The sequence below is a fragment of the Numida meleagris genome, chromosome 5 (genome assembly GCF_002078875.1).
Source record: "Numida meleagris isolate 19003 breed g44 Domestic line chromosome 5, NumMel1.0, whole genome shotgun sequence".
NCBI lineage: Eukaryota > Metazoa > Chordata > Aves > Galliformes > Numididae > Numida > Numida meleagris.
In genome coordinates, this window is record NC_034413.1 from 13,470,582 (window position 1) to 13,486,298 (window position 15,717).

At 55.9% G+C, this 15,717-nt stretch overlaps 1 protein-coding gene across 1 annotated transcript in view; it reads right to left on the reverse strand.

Moving 5' to 3' along the window:
• HPSE2 (heparanase 2 (inactive)) overlaps nucleotides 43–15,717 on the reverse strand; it is a 69,973-nt gene continuing 54,298 nt past the window's right edge. The window contains exons 5-10 of the mRNA XM_021399091.1: nucleotides 12,504–12,597; nucleotides 10,301–10,407; nucleotides 9,697–9,811; nucleotides 1,722–1,867; nucleotides 851–997; nucleotides 43–778 (exon numbers count right to left, since the gene is read on the reverse strand). Of these exons, the coding sequence (XP_021254766.1) occupies nucleotides 613–778; nucleotides 851–997; nucleotides 1,722–1,867; nucleotides 9,697–9,811; nucleotides 10,301–10,407; nucleotides 12,504–12,597 (775 nt within the window). The 3' untranslated portion in view covers nucleotides 43–612. The remainder of the gene's footprint in view (nucleotides 779–850; nucleotides 998–1,721; nucleotides 1,868–9,696; nucleotides 9,812–10,300; nucleotides 10,408–12,503; nucleotides 12,598–15,717) is intronic.

Genomic DNA, 15,717 nt, shown 5'->3' on the forward strand with positions numbered 1-15,717 from the left:
CTCCGGTGGCCCGGCGCGGCCCTGCAGCGCGCACCCGGCCCCGGGGTGCCCCGCTCCGCTCCGGCTCCGCTTCGATTCCGCTCTCGCCCCGCTCCGGTGCCGCCCCGCGGCGAACAGAAGAGGCGGGCGCGGTGGGCAGCGCAGCTTTATTAGTCCTCACGCTCCGTCCCGGCGCGTCCCGGCTGCTCCGGCCCGCACCCCCCGCTCCCGCAGCCTGAACCGCCTCCGCCCCGCACTGCGCGGAGCTCCCCGTCACCGCGGGCCTCATTAACTTAATTACCAACATTTACAGCCGTGGCCCCGCCCGCGCGGCTCCCCGCGTCCCGCGGCGTCCGGGCCGCGCTCGCAGAGGCAGCAGAGGGAGCTGCTTCCATGCGCGCTGCGAGCTCCCCGCGCGCGGGGCGGGCCCGGCTCCGACCCTCCCGGGAGCCCCGCGGGCCCCGCAGTTTGGCCGTCAGTGCGCGGGTCGGAGCGGGCAGGGGTAGGAGGAGAGGGTGCCGGGCGGGAGGGCGTCCGGGCAGCGGGGAGGAGGTGCGATGCGGTGCCCGCTCCGCGCTGTCGAAGAGCAGCGCGTCCCGGGGAGCGAGCCGTGGGTCCGCTGCGGGCCGCGGGCTATCGGTAGCGGCAGGCCAACGCGTTCACGTTCTTCACCACGTAGAAGCTCATGGTCAGCGGGGGGATGACCAGCGTGCGGCCGGCCCGCAGCGGCCGAGGCTTTAGCTCGGGGAGGGTCCCGTCATCCACCATGGCCAGAGGCTGCCCGTTGAGCTGAACCGACCTGCGAGAGCAGAACAGGGTCAGGGTGCGGCGCCAAGGACGGGGTGGCCCCCGGCCGGAGCCCCGCGCTTACTTGGAGTGCAGCCCGTCTTTGCCATAGGGCTGCAGCAGGTACTGGTGGACGATCTTATCCCGCAGCGTCCCCGCCAGCTTGATTTTCTTCCGGGAGCGATGCAGGTTGATGATGTACAGGGTGATGGAGCCCCGCACGTAGTTGTGGCTGCAAAGGGGAGAGGTGGGGCTGAGGGGTGTGTTGGCATCTGCCCCGAGAGCATCACCCCGTGAAAAGGACCTGGGGCATGTGTGCAGCCATCCGGGTTGGACATCACCCTCTGCAGGGAGATGTCACCTTCCCATCGTGACAGCCTCCCAACTTCCCCTGCTCTCTTTGGCCAGGAGTGGCACTGCTCGAGGGGGTCCCTGCAGCTGGGGGCAGCCCCCATAGGGCCTTGCAAGGAGGAGGCTGAGAACTGAGGGAGCTCGGTACGTCAGTGGCGTCTTCCCCCCACCACCCCGGGCACCCAACTGACAGCTCCAGACACTGATCCTCTGTCCCTGCTTAATCAGACAGCCCCAAACAAAGGCTATAAAGCACTTTGCACCTGTCAGTTACTGGACAAGGTTTCCTACCGAGCTGGAGGCATGTTGAAAGCATCTGGACTGTGTAAAGAAACAGCCTCTCCTCCTCCACAATAGCAACTTGTGTCTGCAGAGGAGGTGGCTGCCCCCCCACCCCCCCTCACTGCTTGCTGGGGCGCTTTGAAAGACCTTATCAGTGAAACAATGAGCAGGCTGGGCTCCTGGGCAGGTAACCCGACCGACCGAGGGCCCCTCATGAAATCCACCCGCTTGATCTTTGCTGCTGGGGCTGTCCAGCCACCGTCCCCGTTCCCAGGCGGGTGCTGCCCCACAGCCCCCAGCCTCCCTCGCTGTGTGTAGCTCACTTGTGGGAGCTGGTGCAGTGGGCGTAAATGCGGAGCTTGTCACGGATCACCCTGCCTGGCCGGGGCTTCCTCTGCAGACCGGCCACGTGGATGGCCAGCACCTTGGGTCCAATGAGCCGCTTGTACAGCAGGGACAGCCAGTAGTCCTGCAGGGCAGAGAGGACAGTCAGCAGCACCAGTCCAGGAGAGTTTAGGCTGTCTGGGTGAGAATATTCCATGCCAGATGTCTGCCTTGGGGTGAGCTTTTATTTTTTTGGCACAGACCAAGCCAAAATGGTATAGCTGTTTCCAGGAAAGAGATTAAGGAAGGAATACGTTGCTTTGCATGCTAAGAGACACCAATATCCTCTAAAGGAACTCAGGCTGTGCAGCTGGTGGAGAGCAGCATGGATGCCATCTCACGTCCCATGGACCTGCACACGGCCACGCAGAACCACGCACAGCCCACGTGAGACAGTGATGCCTTCCACCCCACTGCTGTGCAAGGCTGGAGCACCCAGATCTCTCTCATGCTCTCCATTATGATGACTGGCTCTGGAGACCACTTGGGGTTCTCCACTCCCCAGAGGTATTTCTCCTCCTGAAGCCACCTGTGGAGCTAAGCACCCATGACCATAGCGCAGGGAAGCCAAGTGCTCGAGAAATAGGAAACGCTCAGCCCCTGCACACATGCGTTAATGATGCAGCCTTTAATTACGTCACCACATACTATTTTTTCCCGCAGGGCACGGCCTTGCTCAGCACACAGGATGGGCCCCAGGCCCTGGGGAGGGTAAGTGAGGCTGTGCACTGCCGGCGGCCACCGTCTGCAGGGCCCCCCGCTCATCCGCTGCAGAAGCCAGGAGGTGTGCGGTAAATGAAGCAGGGTTGTGGGAAGGGAGGGGGCATGCTCAGGAGGCTGCTCTGCAGAATGGGGCTCTGTCCCTGTCACGACAGCAGCAACCGGCCAAGAGGAACACCCGCCCGGCCTGTGCCAGCACTGCCACTTGGCCTGGCACAGAGGCATCCAAACCTGCTTCCCACTGGCTGGGTTAGCTTTGGCCAGAGGGCTGGAGGAAAACCTCCTCCTGCTTTTCTCTTGGTGCTTCTGGCCAAGCCATGGGGCATCGTGCCACACTGGCCTCATCAGTGCTTCCTCTGCAAACCCAGCTGCTGGTGCTGTCCCACACTCACGTTTGGGTTCTGCCAGCCTTTTTCCACCAGGGAAGTTCCCTACCTGCTTGGGCGGTGCTGGGGACACCTCAGGAATGGTGCTGGTTAGTAGGCGGCATGATGGGTGTGTAATAACCTGGGTTTATGGTGAAGCCAAAGGTGAACACAGACCACTGTGTTTAGCCCCATGGTTGTAAGTTGAAATTGAATGAGTTCAGTGCCCCGAGCTGCCTGTTAGCTAATTCTTCCTAGCAGCACTGCGGGGTTTCTTGCCTTTCTGCACATTTCCAACAGCAAGATGCTGGTTTTGCTGGCAAATTATGGGAGCAATAGATGCTACAAGGCTCAAAGGAAGTCCTCGGGGACTTGGTGGCTACCCTCCAAGTTCCATGTGCAGTTGATGCTCCCCTGAAAGCTGTGGCTTAGTAGAGCCCTTGGTGCTATGGCTGCCAATCATCTTAGCAGAGATGCTCAGGGCGGTGTGGGGACCAACATGTCCCTTCAGCATCTGCAGGAGGAGAGGAAGCGCAGTGATTTTACCCTGCTTGGCAGGCAGGGTGAGCTCTGAAGCCTTTCTTTCAAGAAGGATGTGGAAGCACCAAAGAGAGTTCAAAGCAGGGCCAGAAAAATGACCCAGGGGCTGGAAAAGGAGCCTATTGCTGCAGCCTTGAGGAACATAAGCCATTCAGACTGCTGCAGGGAAGCACTGAAGACAGCTGCAGCTTTTCGCGTCATCGCAAGCCTGCTTGCAGCAGGGGCCAAAATCATGTTCCTTGCAATAAATTACCAGGAGCCAGTGACACCAAGTATTTGGATGATGAATTGCACACGCACCCAGCATGACGAAAACAAAACCTCTGGGTGCGGGCACTTCCCTGGCTGCTGCAGGGCTCTGGGCCCCAACCAAAATCCCATTGAGGCTGCTGGGCACCTGCAGCTACAGCTTGCTTTGTCTCCTGTTCAGATCGTCACTAGTGTGGGAAGATGGGATTTGATGCCCATCTCTGAAAGCAACAGGGTGGCTTTTTCCCTAGCTGTGGCTGTCACCTATTCCATGTGTCCTTGTGGCCACCTGGCAGCAAAAAGCCACAGCCTGGATGGAGCAACAATGCCCGGAGCGGTGCACAGCTCCATCCAGCCCAGTCACAGCAGGACCAGGGCCTTGGAGCTGCCGAGCGCTCCCATGGTGAGCCATTATGCAGCCGTAACACTTGAGGAGGAATAGCAGAAAGGAATCTGGTCCGCTGTTTGTCCTCGGGGAACCAAGGGAGCTTTCTTGCTTTAATTACTTTGCAGACCCATTAAGGCTGCTGCTATAGTCCTCAGCGGGGCTGCAGACACCTGAGCAGAGCCGAGCAGGAGGTCCCTGGCCCAGACGGTGGATTTACAGGCAGGAAGGGCCATGGTCTCACGCGAGCTGATCTGTGGAGCTCAGCCCAACCACGTCTTCTGCATGCCACGGGGCTAGCAGAGGCCGAGAGCTTTCCACCAGACAGGGAAAGCCCAGAGGGTCCCACTTTATCTCCTTGCACATTTTAATTCATCGCGGGAGCTTTTAGAAGCTTAAGCTTTTGGAAAGGCAGCCGATTAGTCAGCCCTTCAGACAGCCCCACTAACCACATCTCCTGCCTCCAGAGCTGCTACAAAGGGCTCAGGAGCATCTCCCCCGCTCCCTCCTACAGGCAGCAAAGCTTCTTTACAGCCGGCCCGAGCCTGTCTAACTGCACACACGAGAAGAGGTTGCTGTAGCCAGGAAGCATGAGCCCCAGACCTTCCGCTTCTCTGTAAGTAGCAGGTGGGTGAGCACTCAAGGTGTGTCCACAGTGCCCAGCCTGGCAGACCCTGGAACACTTTCACGCATCCCTAAGGCATGCTCAGGTTTCAGCAGCCCGCTCCATTCCTGCACTGTAACCTGCATTTTGACTGCCCAAGCAACCCTTGCTGAGATAAGGGACCTGATTTCCCATGCCTCACAGGACAGAGGAGTTTTTATCCGTCTGCTGAGCACTGTGGCTTGTTTTTGGCAAAAGCCTCTTCCAGTGTCTTGGTTCTGCAGGCCTGGTGGGATGGAGAACCGCCACTTCCCATGGAACCTGTTCCAGCGGTTAAACATCCGCGCTGTTAACAGTCCTCATTTTCAGCTTGAATTTGTCTGGCGTCAGCTTCCAACCAGTGGTTCTTGCTCTTTCTTTTTCCACTAGATTAAAGGATCTGCAGCATCCAAGGCTCACTCCCTGCGGAGGTCCGTGCATCCTGTTCAAGACGCGGCTGGTCGTTCCTCCAGAAGGACTGGGCTGATGCAGTTCTTAACACCGGTGACCTTATTGTGCTTCTTGGACAGTTTAAGGCTTTCTGACCCAAATCCCACAAAAAGCTCTGGCAGCAGCAGCCCTCTGGGCAGCACAGACCTTGCATGGCGCAGCACCAGCATCATGCTCTACCTAGAGGTGGTTCTAGCACCCAGCAGTCCTCTGCAGCTGCTGACGTCTCTGCCTGGGATTGCACTGCTTTTGCTGCGCTGCTCCTCTTCCTTCCTGCCTTAATGGCTGTGAGTGCATCATCGCACCCCGCTATTTCACAGCTGCGGCTGCGATGCCTGCACTGTGTGCTGATGGGGACTTGTTTCAGCCTGGCTCCTGGCTGGCCCTGCGGGCGGAATATCTGCTTGTGGTTAGGAAAAGGAAACAAGGTCACGTTTTTCAGTGGCTCTCCAATGAGTCCCAAAGCACAGCACATGGCACAGCCAGGAGAGCTGCTCCATCCCAAAAAACCTGCTAACATGCATGTGTGTGGCAGCTGGGAGAGCCACAGCCTCACCCACCAGTGCCAGCAGCAGTGTGCTGGGCTCGGCATCAGCTGTTTGTCCCACAGCTCTGGGTCTCCCCAGCAGCACAACCCTTGGAAGTCTGCTGAGCGTTGATTCTCCCCACCTCCCCTCTGCACCCTTTGCTCAGCCCTGTTCCCTCATCCCTGTCACTCCTTCTGTGCTGTGGTGGAAGCAGCCCTTGCCTAACGTGGCCGTTTGTGCACTGGCCCTAAGCAGGCGAGCTCCCTCCCCACAAGCAGAGCAGATGGAGCAGCAGTCAGAGCCCTTTTGTCATCACCTCTCCATAACAGGGTCCAGGCAACGGAGGCAGCAGGAAGGGAGCGGAGCCACAGGATCAGGCAGGTTGGAAACCAAATACAATTTGTTTGCTGTTCCCTTCTTCTGCTACTTTTCACCATCACACTACTTCCCTCCATTCTGCCGGTAGGTGCATACCATGATGAAGAGCACCTTGCTATCCCCACTAGCACTGTGGCTGGTGGCAGTGGGTGGCTGGGAGCACAGCGTATGCATGGCATGGCTCCTCTGTGCACGTGTCCCACAGCCCCAGCGGGTGGGAGCCTGAGCCGCAGGCAGCTCACAGCTTTGATGCCTTTCAAAGTCCAAGCATAAGCACTTCAGAGACTTCTTTTTTTTATGGCGCACGAAGAGGGAAAGGCCCCTTAACCCAATGTGACAGTGAGCAGAGTGCAAGTGCTTTAAATCTGTCTCCTGGTTTTCAGATAAAAGGAGCCTCAGAGCAGGCTCAGAGACAGAGTGCAGCCAGGGTGCGGGGAGCAGAGGATGCTGCAGCCCTCGCCACATGGCACAGCCATGGCTGGAGGAGAAGCAGAGCCCCTTGGACCTGCACCAGGCAGTTCCCATGCAGGTTTGGGTGCTCACATGGCCAGAATTTCATCCCTCTTTCCAGCAGCCAGAGCCCATGTACCACACAAGCCACTTCTGTGCATCCTCTCTGCTCCCTTCCTTTCCCCGTCTGCAGGCGTCACTCGCGCAAGAGCCCATACTCCAGTGTACGGGGCAGATGGGGGTGCCAGACACCCGTGCTGCAGATTTACAGTCACAAGGAACAGCTTCCATGTGTGTGTGAGCTCCATTGGATCGGCTCCCTCTCCCCACCCTTTGTTGCTCCCCGCTTGGGGACACTGCCTTCCCGCTGCCACACGGCCCCATCGGGCACCTGCAGCGGGGCAGGGATGGGTGCAGGTGGATGGATGCGGCCCCCAGCCCTGGATGGGGGGGGCTCCTTGCAGCACAGCACAAGGCAGGAGAGGCTTGGTTGGGGAGAGGCTGGGACCTCCAGCTGTAAGGAGCAGCGTGGCCGCCAAGCCGGCTCAGCTAACGAGCGCACAGGGGAACGCGGACGTGCAGCAGGCAGGGAGCCCCACTCCCAGGCCTGGCACCTTGGCCAGGACATGCAGTAACTTTCCCACTGAGTTCCTCAGTGCCTGTGGGCTAAGCAAAGGAGGTGAAAAATCACTGGCGGCATTCAAGCGTCTGAGCGCAGCCCCACCAGGCGCAGCCCTCCGCACCGCCGCGGTGCTTTCCCAAGGACGCCATCAATTCACACACAATATTACACTGTCTTTTCCTACCACAGCTGAGCAGGCAGCCTCTGCCATCGCTTCGCCCTGTGATCCCTCGAAGCCTTTCTCACGCCCCTGTATGCTGTTTATTAAACTTAGATGCAGGAAGTTTTAGCACCTAATGCAGAAGAGCCGCGTCTCTCACAGCCTTTAGGAGAAGGTCCGAGAAGAGCCACAGTTATCAGGAGACCTAAGTTTGGATTTCAGCTTTGGCCATTTCATTGGGTTTGTGTTTCTCTGGCCCTCCCTAGAAGCACACATAGGTGTGTATTTTTGCACACATAGGTGTAACCTCACAGCACTTCCTTGCACACTAAGGAAGCAGACATCAGTTCCAAGGATGGGTAAAACAGATGGGAGTTCTGTATGGACGAGCATTTCAAAAGTTTTGCATGCTCTAGCAGTCTGAAGAGGTAGCTCACACTTACCTGGGGGCCTCTGCAATGAAATGAACATTTTGTATCATTCTGGACTGCTTCAGAGTGATATTAACCAGAGCGATGTATTACGTCCACCGCATGCCTAAAAGGAGCAGATAGCTCCTAAGTGCCAGACGGGCTTCTCAAAGGCACTGCCCCGTGAAGGGTGAGTATCAGCGCCGCTTCCCCCCTCGATTCCTCCACTCCCTTCTCCCACACACATACGGATGGGCTCAGATGCATGCAGACAGACTTACGGATGGGAGAAGCTCTGCCTGAAGGGCTTCTCAAGCACATGCCATGCAGTCAAGACCTGATTATTTTACGGCTGGCTGCTTCAATCGCTCAAGAAGAAAAAGCACTTTGATGATGCCCAACCAAGTTCTCTCAGAAATAACAAGGCATTAAAACACTTGAGAGCAGCTGCATTAAGGTCGGCAGAAACATTTATATTCCGCAGCCTGAGCACATCCATGCCCAGTTCTGGGCACCCGATTTCTCCTCTTTTCTTCCCCTTAGTTGCGAGAGAAGCCCATTTCTGCAGTTCTGCCCCCGGATGAAGGCTCAGGTGTGGCCTGAAGGCTCGCAGCAGCATCAGCCCACTGCACACAGAGCTGTGCAATGACCTTTCTGTTCCTGTATGCAACAATGTCTCCAGTGCATGACCCTGGCTGTGCACATCCCCTGGCCCCAGGCAGACAGCGTATGCCAGGTTTTACCAGGTTCCTCGTGCCACTCGCTGCAGCGTGCCACAAGGGCAGCACCAAAGTGAGCAGGATCAGCAGCAAACTGCCACGCTCACTTGGGCAGCAGCACAGCCTTCTCTCATCAGCCACTGCCTCGTGCCCATCCCACCTGCGGAAAGGTCTTTGTGACAGCAGCCAGCAGGTGGGTTGGGTTTCAGGGTGCGGTGACCCCGCACAGGTCCATCCAGCCGCTTTCATCCCACTGATAGCTCCCACGGGAAAACAGTGGCTGCCGCACCACCATGCGGGTCACGGTCTGGTCTCGACTGGCTTTTTTATGCTCACGGCTTTGAAGCCCTGCAGTAATTTGCACCTGCTCGTGGCTCTTTTAAAGCACAGGAGCAACGCTGGTGCTTGTGCAGGACCATGGCACTGGGACATGAGAAGCAGATCAGCTCTGGAGCACATGGGAGAGCAAGGAAGAGGCCACGAGGGGCATGGTGTCTCATTTAGTGGGAAAACTAAGATCTTTAAATCTTTAAAACAACAGCACTTTAAATACCTTCATTGTCTTTGTCAGGGCATATTTCCCAAACTCTCCCCTCGTGTTGCCCTGCAGAAACCCTGTAAATTCCTTCCCGGGGTGAGCAGAGCACCCCGCCGCCCTGCCAGCTTCTCCACTTACAAGGTGGGGGATTTACTAGACCAAAGCAAAAAAAGAACAAATCAGATGGAAAGGAAACCTGCTACTTTTAAAGAGATTTTGCATACTCTTTCTTTATTCTCACCCTACGTGTGGGAAGCCCTAGCCATCGAAGGGTTTTTGGAGAGCAAGTAATGCTGCAGGCCACCACTGAGAACCACCAGGTCCCAGCTGGAGATGGGGCTGTCCCCCAACCTGTCCCTGGCATGTCCCCTATAGTCACCGGCATTGCCGCTGTGGCACTGGCCTCCCCGCCATGCTCCCAAGCTCTGGGCACTGGAATAAGTTCCAGCCACAGCGGCGATGCTCTCCCATCTGCCTCCAACATGCCGCATTTGACATTAACTAATGTCTCCTATTAACACTGAATGAAACGGATCTGGAAAAATTCATTTGCAAGCAGAGTTCAAACAGGCCACAAGGAGAGGTGGATTCTCAGCTGTGTCCTGGATATTTCTGTGGTGAAGCCAAGCATCTGCGAGAGGGGTCAGGGACAAAGGCAGCACATCATTCTGGGTGCAGGGAAGAGAAAAAACAGATCCCTCCCTAAAACCTGGCTGGGAGAAGGGTGCATCTCTGTGATCAGCCCCGGGCAGACCTACCGGCAGGGGGTTGAAGTTCTGGTCCACCAAGTGGTTGTGGCCATGGTCAAGGAAGGAGTGCCGCACCACCACATCGATGCCCTGGCTGGCCAGCAAGCCCAGTGTGTTCAGCCACCTGCATCAAGGAGACAGGGTTAGGCCACCACAGGGACCCCAGCTTGTCCATGCTTCCACGCATTGTGGTGTCACCAGCAAACTCAGCCTGCCCCAGCCCACGTGTCCTGGGCATGTTCCTATGCCTGCACCCCAAGCAAGGAAAATCTTCCTTGATCTTTTGTGATCACGGTTAGCTCTGAAGATTGCAACAGGATCTATGTGCTACTGTGCCACTGGACAAGCCCCAGGATCTAGTAATAGCTGTGGTTTCTAAGAAAGGCAGAATATGGTTTCCAGACTTGGACCCTGTGCTCTGAAGAGCTGCAGTTGCCCAGAGAGGGATGCAAGGAGTGAATACATGCAAGGATGTGTGGCTGCAGAATGGGAAGAGGGCAGCAAGGGTGAGGGGTGCAAGCCCTGAACCCAGAGCTAGGGTGCATGGGGGAGCTCTGGGCACAGAACCTGTACAGGTGGCAGTGCCCTCGTGCCAGGAGCTGGTGTCACTCACAGGAACCCGGCCGCATAGGAATCGGAGAGGTTGTTCATGCCTCCAGCAGAGGTAGCACCAACACCTTCCAGCCAGATCTTCTTGCCCGGTGTGTATGTGTTCACAACCTGTGCAGGAGACAACAGCAAATGCAGCACCTCACTCCTGTTCCCCCAGGGCAGGTGCAATTTGCTGTCTCTGATATGTAATGTCTGTGCCCAATATGGGGACTGTGGCAGGGGCACCCTGGTGGTGTGCAAAGGGAGGGGAAGTAGCTGCCTCTGTGGGAGCAACATGGGACGGGGCAGCCACAGCTGGGCACCAAAGCACCAGGGGCTCCAGATGCACGAGCACCACACAATGAACCCTCTCCTCTCCACCAATCCCGCTTCTCCAGGCCAGGCTACGAGCTCCTGCAGCCAGATGTCTGCAAGCTCCACAGCCCAGGAGCGCACTACACAGCCTGACAGATCCTGCCCCATTAGTGAGGAGCACTGGAATGTGCTGGATGGACTGGGATCCCTCAAAGCTGTTAAATACGCCAGCTCTGGGCTGCCTCCCACTCACAGCCTGCAAGAGTCGACATCCCTGACTGAAGCCCCAGAGGTGTTGGCATCCTGCCTGTAATTATCTAAGCCCGCCACCTTCCCCAGTCAGAGAGGAAGCAATAAAACAGGGAAGTGGACAAGCCCAGCTGCTCTAATCAGCCCCGGCAGGATGCACGGACTCAAAGCCAAGCTGGAGGCTATTAGCACCCAGCACTGTGCTTTTGCTCAGCCACACTGGCATTCCCAGGAGAGCTCTTCCCACTCCCCAGACTCAACAGAGGGCAGCTCCTCACTGCCGTGGGTCTGCGGCTGGATGGGGACCAGAGACCCCTATGGCTACACCATGTCCCCACCTTCCTGTCCATGGTTTTCCTGGCAGTCCCATGACCTTCCCCAGAAGTGAGATATGCATCACCAGTTTAGTACAGAGCAGGGTGGGACTGTGCCCCATGCTTGCCCCAGGGCCCAACCCGTGCTCCCTTCCATGGGTGGATCACCCATGCATGGGGATGGTCCCCAGCTCCTGCCAGAGGACTCATCAAGTGGCTCCTGACCTCTGGTTTTGCTGTGCCGACACTTGTGTCCCCTTTTCTGGAGCCTCACTGAGATGTTTGCTCATCCTACAGTTTCTTCTTGCGGGAATCACAGCAGTGATCACTTAGCTGTGACTGATTTGGTATAAAAGCCTACACAAGACAGACAGACGGACATGTCCTCTCATTCCAAAACACTTTCCTCTTAATAGGTGTGTCATGGTTTTGTGATTTTCGGTTATTGGTATTCCACATCATAACATCATGTAGTGGACATACCTAGTTCTCAGAAGAGAAGGACTACTACAGTCCCCACGGTACTTTGCTCCTTTGTTACCATTTTCCAGCCGGAGGGAAAAGATAGAAGCTCGCAGTATAAAAACTTGCAGATCACGAGACCTCGTCCCTTTTTCCGCCGTCTCTCGTCTTGGCAGCACCTCGCTCTCCAGCCGCCTTATCGTCGGTAGTAGAGTAAGGCCTACCTTGATTTTGGGACATTCTCTCTCTCTGTATTGAATTTATCAGCTTAAATTGTAATTATATTGTATTATAGTGTGTTGTTTTGCATTCCGATATTTTATTTAGTAAATTAGTTTGTTTCTCCTCAGATTGTTGCCGCTGTTCTTTGCTCTCAGGGCCATCTCCCTACCCTTTTCCCCTTTCCCCTTTTCCCGGGACGTGGGCCCTTGGGTCCCCCGTCCCCTTCGTCACGGAATCGGGCCTAACGCCCGTAAACCGTCGACAAGGTGTCAGTCCTTTGCTGCGGGACTGGCAGCTGAGCTGGCCACAGCTCTGGTCCCTGCAGCAGCTGAAGCAGGGGACCCCCAAAGTCCCCATTCCTTACGCAGCAGCTGCAGCCCGGAGCTGTCCTGTGGGCAGCAGGGATGGAGTCGCTCACTGCACGCTGCATTGTCTACAGCAAATCACGTATCACCCTGGAACTGTAATAGACACCTAGGCTGGCCAGGTTGCTACCCCATTTCCTCCTCCATCCCCAGGGTGGAGATGCCATCCCTCCACCCTGTCCTGCAAGCATCAGGATGCTGCACCAGCCCCACACCTTGAGCAGCACCCAGCCCAGGCACTGAGCTGCGGTACTGTGGGCACAGTGCCCTCTTGCCCTCGCAGACTCTTTGCACTCACTTTCTGGATTTTCCTGATCTGGTCGGACAGTGTGTCTAGCAGGCGTGTTTTCAGGAAGTCGGTCACTTTGGCCACTCGGCCATCGATGTAGTAACTGCAAGGAAAATAAGATGACAAGAATGAAACCACTGGCATTAGCTCTGCCCCTGTCCATGTCCTCCTGTCCCGCTGCCATCCCACACCAAGAAGCTTTTTCCCCTCCAGGAGAGGACCTCTGCAAAGGTGCTGTGTCCACTCCTGCATCTCTCGTCCTGCTCCTGTAGGAGTGCCTGCTGCCCTGGACATGGCACAGAGCATTTCCCATCCATCGGATTCCTGCTCTCCATGTGCTCACTTCAATGAAACATGGCTATAGTGCTGCCAATCAGGATCTGAATCATCTGCCTCCAGGTGTGGGAGGAAGGCTTTGAAATGCCTGAGTGTTGGCTCCTGGTTCCAGGACATAAGGTGAAGCAATCCATCTTTGGGGCGCAAACATCTTGCACTGGAGTTGGTTCCAAATATCTTGTCCTGAAGAAGAGATCAGGGCTGGCACCCTTCACACAGCAGCCATAGCTGTAGCAATGCAGAGGGGCAAGAGGTCTCAGGAAGGAGATGATGGAGCACAAACTCTATAACATCCACATCTGCCCCCTTGGGTCCCTCCCAGGCATGCTAGGCTGCAGCAGTGGGGATTCTGTGAGCTGCCATACAACCTTTAGCACTGGCACTGGAAAAACAGCAGGGAAAGAGGCTCCCTTAGTACTTGAAATGTAGAGATGTGGAGAAGAAGAGCGCAGGGCTTTTTGGTAATGCATGGGATTGGAGGGATGCTGTTGCAGACAAATACATATATACAAAGGATTGCATGCTGCACTTGGTGTCCTGGAGTGTGAAGGTGGGCAGATTCACCTTCCCAGAAGTATCAGCTCCTTTACAGGGGTGGTTTCTCTATGACAAGCATCTCATCCAGAGCAAGGCCCCATGAGCACTGGGCAGTCCATTGCTGAGTGCTGTTGTCTCTCTGAGATTGAGTCTAGCAGAGGAGAAAGGCAGCAATGACATCTCCTTGCAGGGATATTGCTAGGAAAGTGAGCAGCCAGCAACGGTGGGGCCTCTCCACATGGGTGCAGGGGTGCACATGAGGGCAGGAGCCTCCCCAAAGGATGCTGCAGCTTGAATCAGCCTTGGCCAGGACACGCAGAACACGTGCAACATGCATGAATGCTCAGAGAGGATTTTAGCTTCTCACTGCTCCAACTCACTGATCAGGTAACGGGGTAAGCGTGCTTGGGGCTGTGCGGGGCTGCAGGGGAAGGCGAGCAGCCAGCACTGCCTGGCCCAGAACAGAGACGAATTACAGACTCAACTTGCAGATGCCCTGAACATGGAGGGTCTCCTCTGCAAATCCTCTCCCAGGTGTGAAGTTCTAGCTTTGAACCCCAAAAAACTCAGCATTGTGCCAGCCAGACTCTGGGTTCACTCCAACCTTTTGTAGCAGGGGGAAATAGGAAAGAGACATTTTGGCACATCTGTGCTGACAATAAGGTGCTAAGGGCAGAAACTGTCTCAGGGAGGGGGACTTGGGAGGTGTTCGACGTTGTTCAAATCGGCCCTTATACAACACAGAACCGCTGGCTGCTGTGAGGACAGCAGGCCTGTGAGCAGCAGGCAGCGAGGGGGTTTACAGAGATTACTTTTTAAGACAAAATTACAAAGCAGCAGACTCTGGGGATGGCAGATGTTTGGATTTTAGTACAGCACTTAAGAACTGAACAGAAATGATTTTTTGGACTGTTGTGGCAAAAAAAAAAAAAAACAACCCACCATCACCTGGGCTGGAAACTGTCTGCAAGGCTATAAAAGGAATGTTGTATGAGGTGGGAGAAGATGGAGTTAAAGACCTTAGCCCACAGCAGAGGACAAGATCTCCGTTCTAACCAGGAGCAGCCCTGAGGCACAGCCGCCACCATTGTCACTTCACAGCTGCACTAACAGCCTGGAGAAACAGGGGATGGCACAGGGATGAATAAACCTGCTGCTTTGATCTCAGAACACCTCGTTGAGAGCTCATCCCCTAGGCAGCAAGGAGGGAACACCATGGCTTTGGGCGTTTAAGCAGAGCCTGAAGACAATTCCAAGATTTCTCTAAGGCTGGCAGAGATCTATTCTCAGGCATCAAGAGGCACATTCAAAACCCCAAAGTGGTTTAGAGGGCAAATGGCATCAGCTGCACAAGAACTGTGATCCGAGGCCAAAGGGATGACTGGAGTTTCCCCAGCCAGGCTGGGGTCTCTGGAGCTCTGGGACAAGCTGAGCAGCCCCAGCATCGGCTGGTGGGTGGGTGCTGGCTATGTTGTGGCACCAGGGTTGGCCCCGAAGGCTGCGTGGGCACAGGGCACGTGGGTTCCCATAGTGTAGGAGGCCACTTGGCCGCTGCCCCAGGTGAGTGCTGTCACCCCCCGCACCTCAGTCCTGTCACCTCTGGGCTCACGCTGCCTGTGTCACATTTCTCTGGAGAGATCCACTACTTGCTGCGTAGGACCATGAGCATCGCGCTGAGTTTAATGAAGGCAGTGCACTGGCTCCTGGGCAGCTGGTTTCATTTACCTCCCTTTCATTTTAAAGAGGAACCTTTGCCCCTATTATCTGACCTCTTCTTCTGTTGCAGTTAATTACATTAAAGCCCACTTCCCAAAGCTCAGGAATTTCCGGATCTACTTTGTTGCCTGCTGCTATGGGGAGAGTCTGCTAGGAATTAGGGCACCCGCCTGCTGGGGACATGAATGGGACCGGCCTCACAGCCAGCATCACACCAGCTGCCACCAAAAGGAGACATCTCTGCTGACACAGGCAGCCCTGTGCTCTGCCACTGTCCCGTATGCCGAGGCCAGAGAGATGCCATCCAAACTCAGCCCAGCAAAGCGCTTTAAGCAGCATCCCACGTGTGTCCACATGCATGGCATCCTCGGCTTGCCACTTGGAGTGAGTGACTTTCCATATTGGAAGGTAACATCATATTCTCCAGAGTCTGAAGGGATAGATGCCCATGGTTTTGAAGATGCAAACGTCTACTTCCCTTGCAAGTAAATGGGTATGTGGGCTGCAAAGATAGCCCTGCACAAGAATTTGCCCATTAAATTTGCATAACTTTGAGTTCTGCGCAGCACTTCAGGTGGAAAACCAACCATACAATGACACAAAGCAAGGGGCCCAAGGCATGGCCACAGGTTAG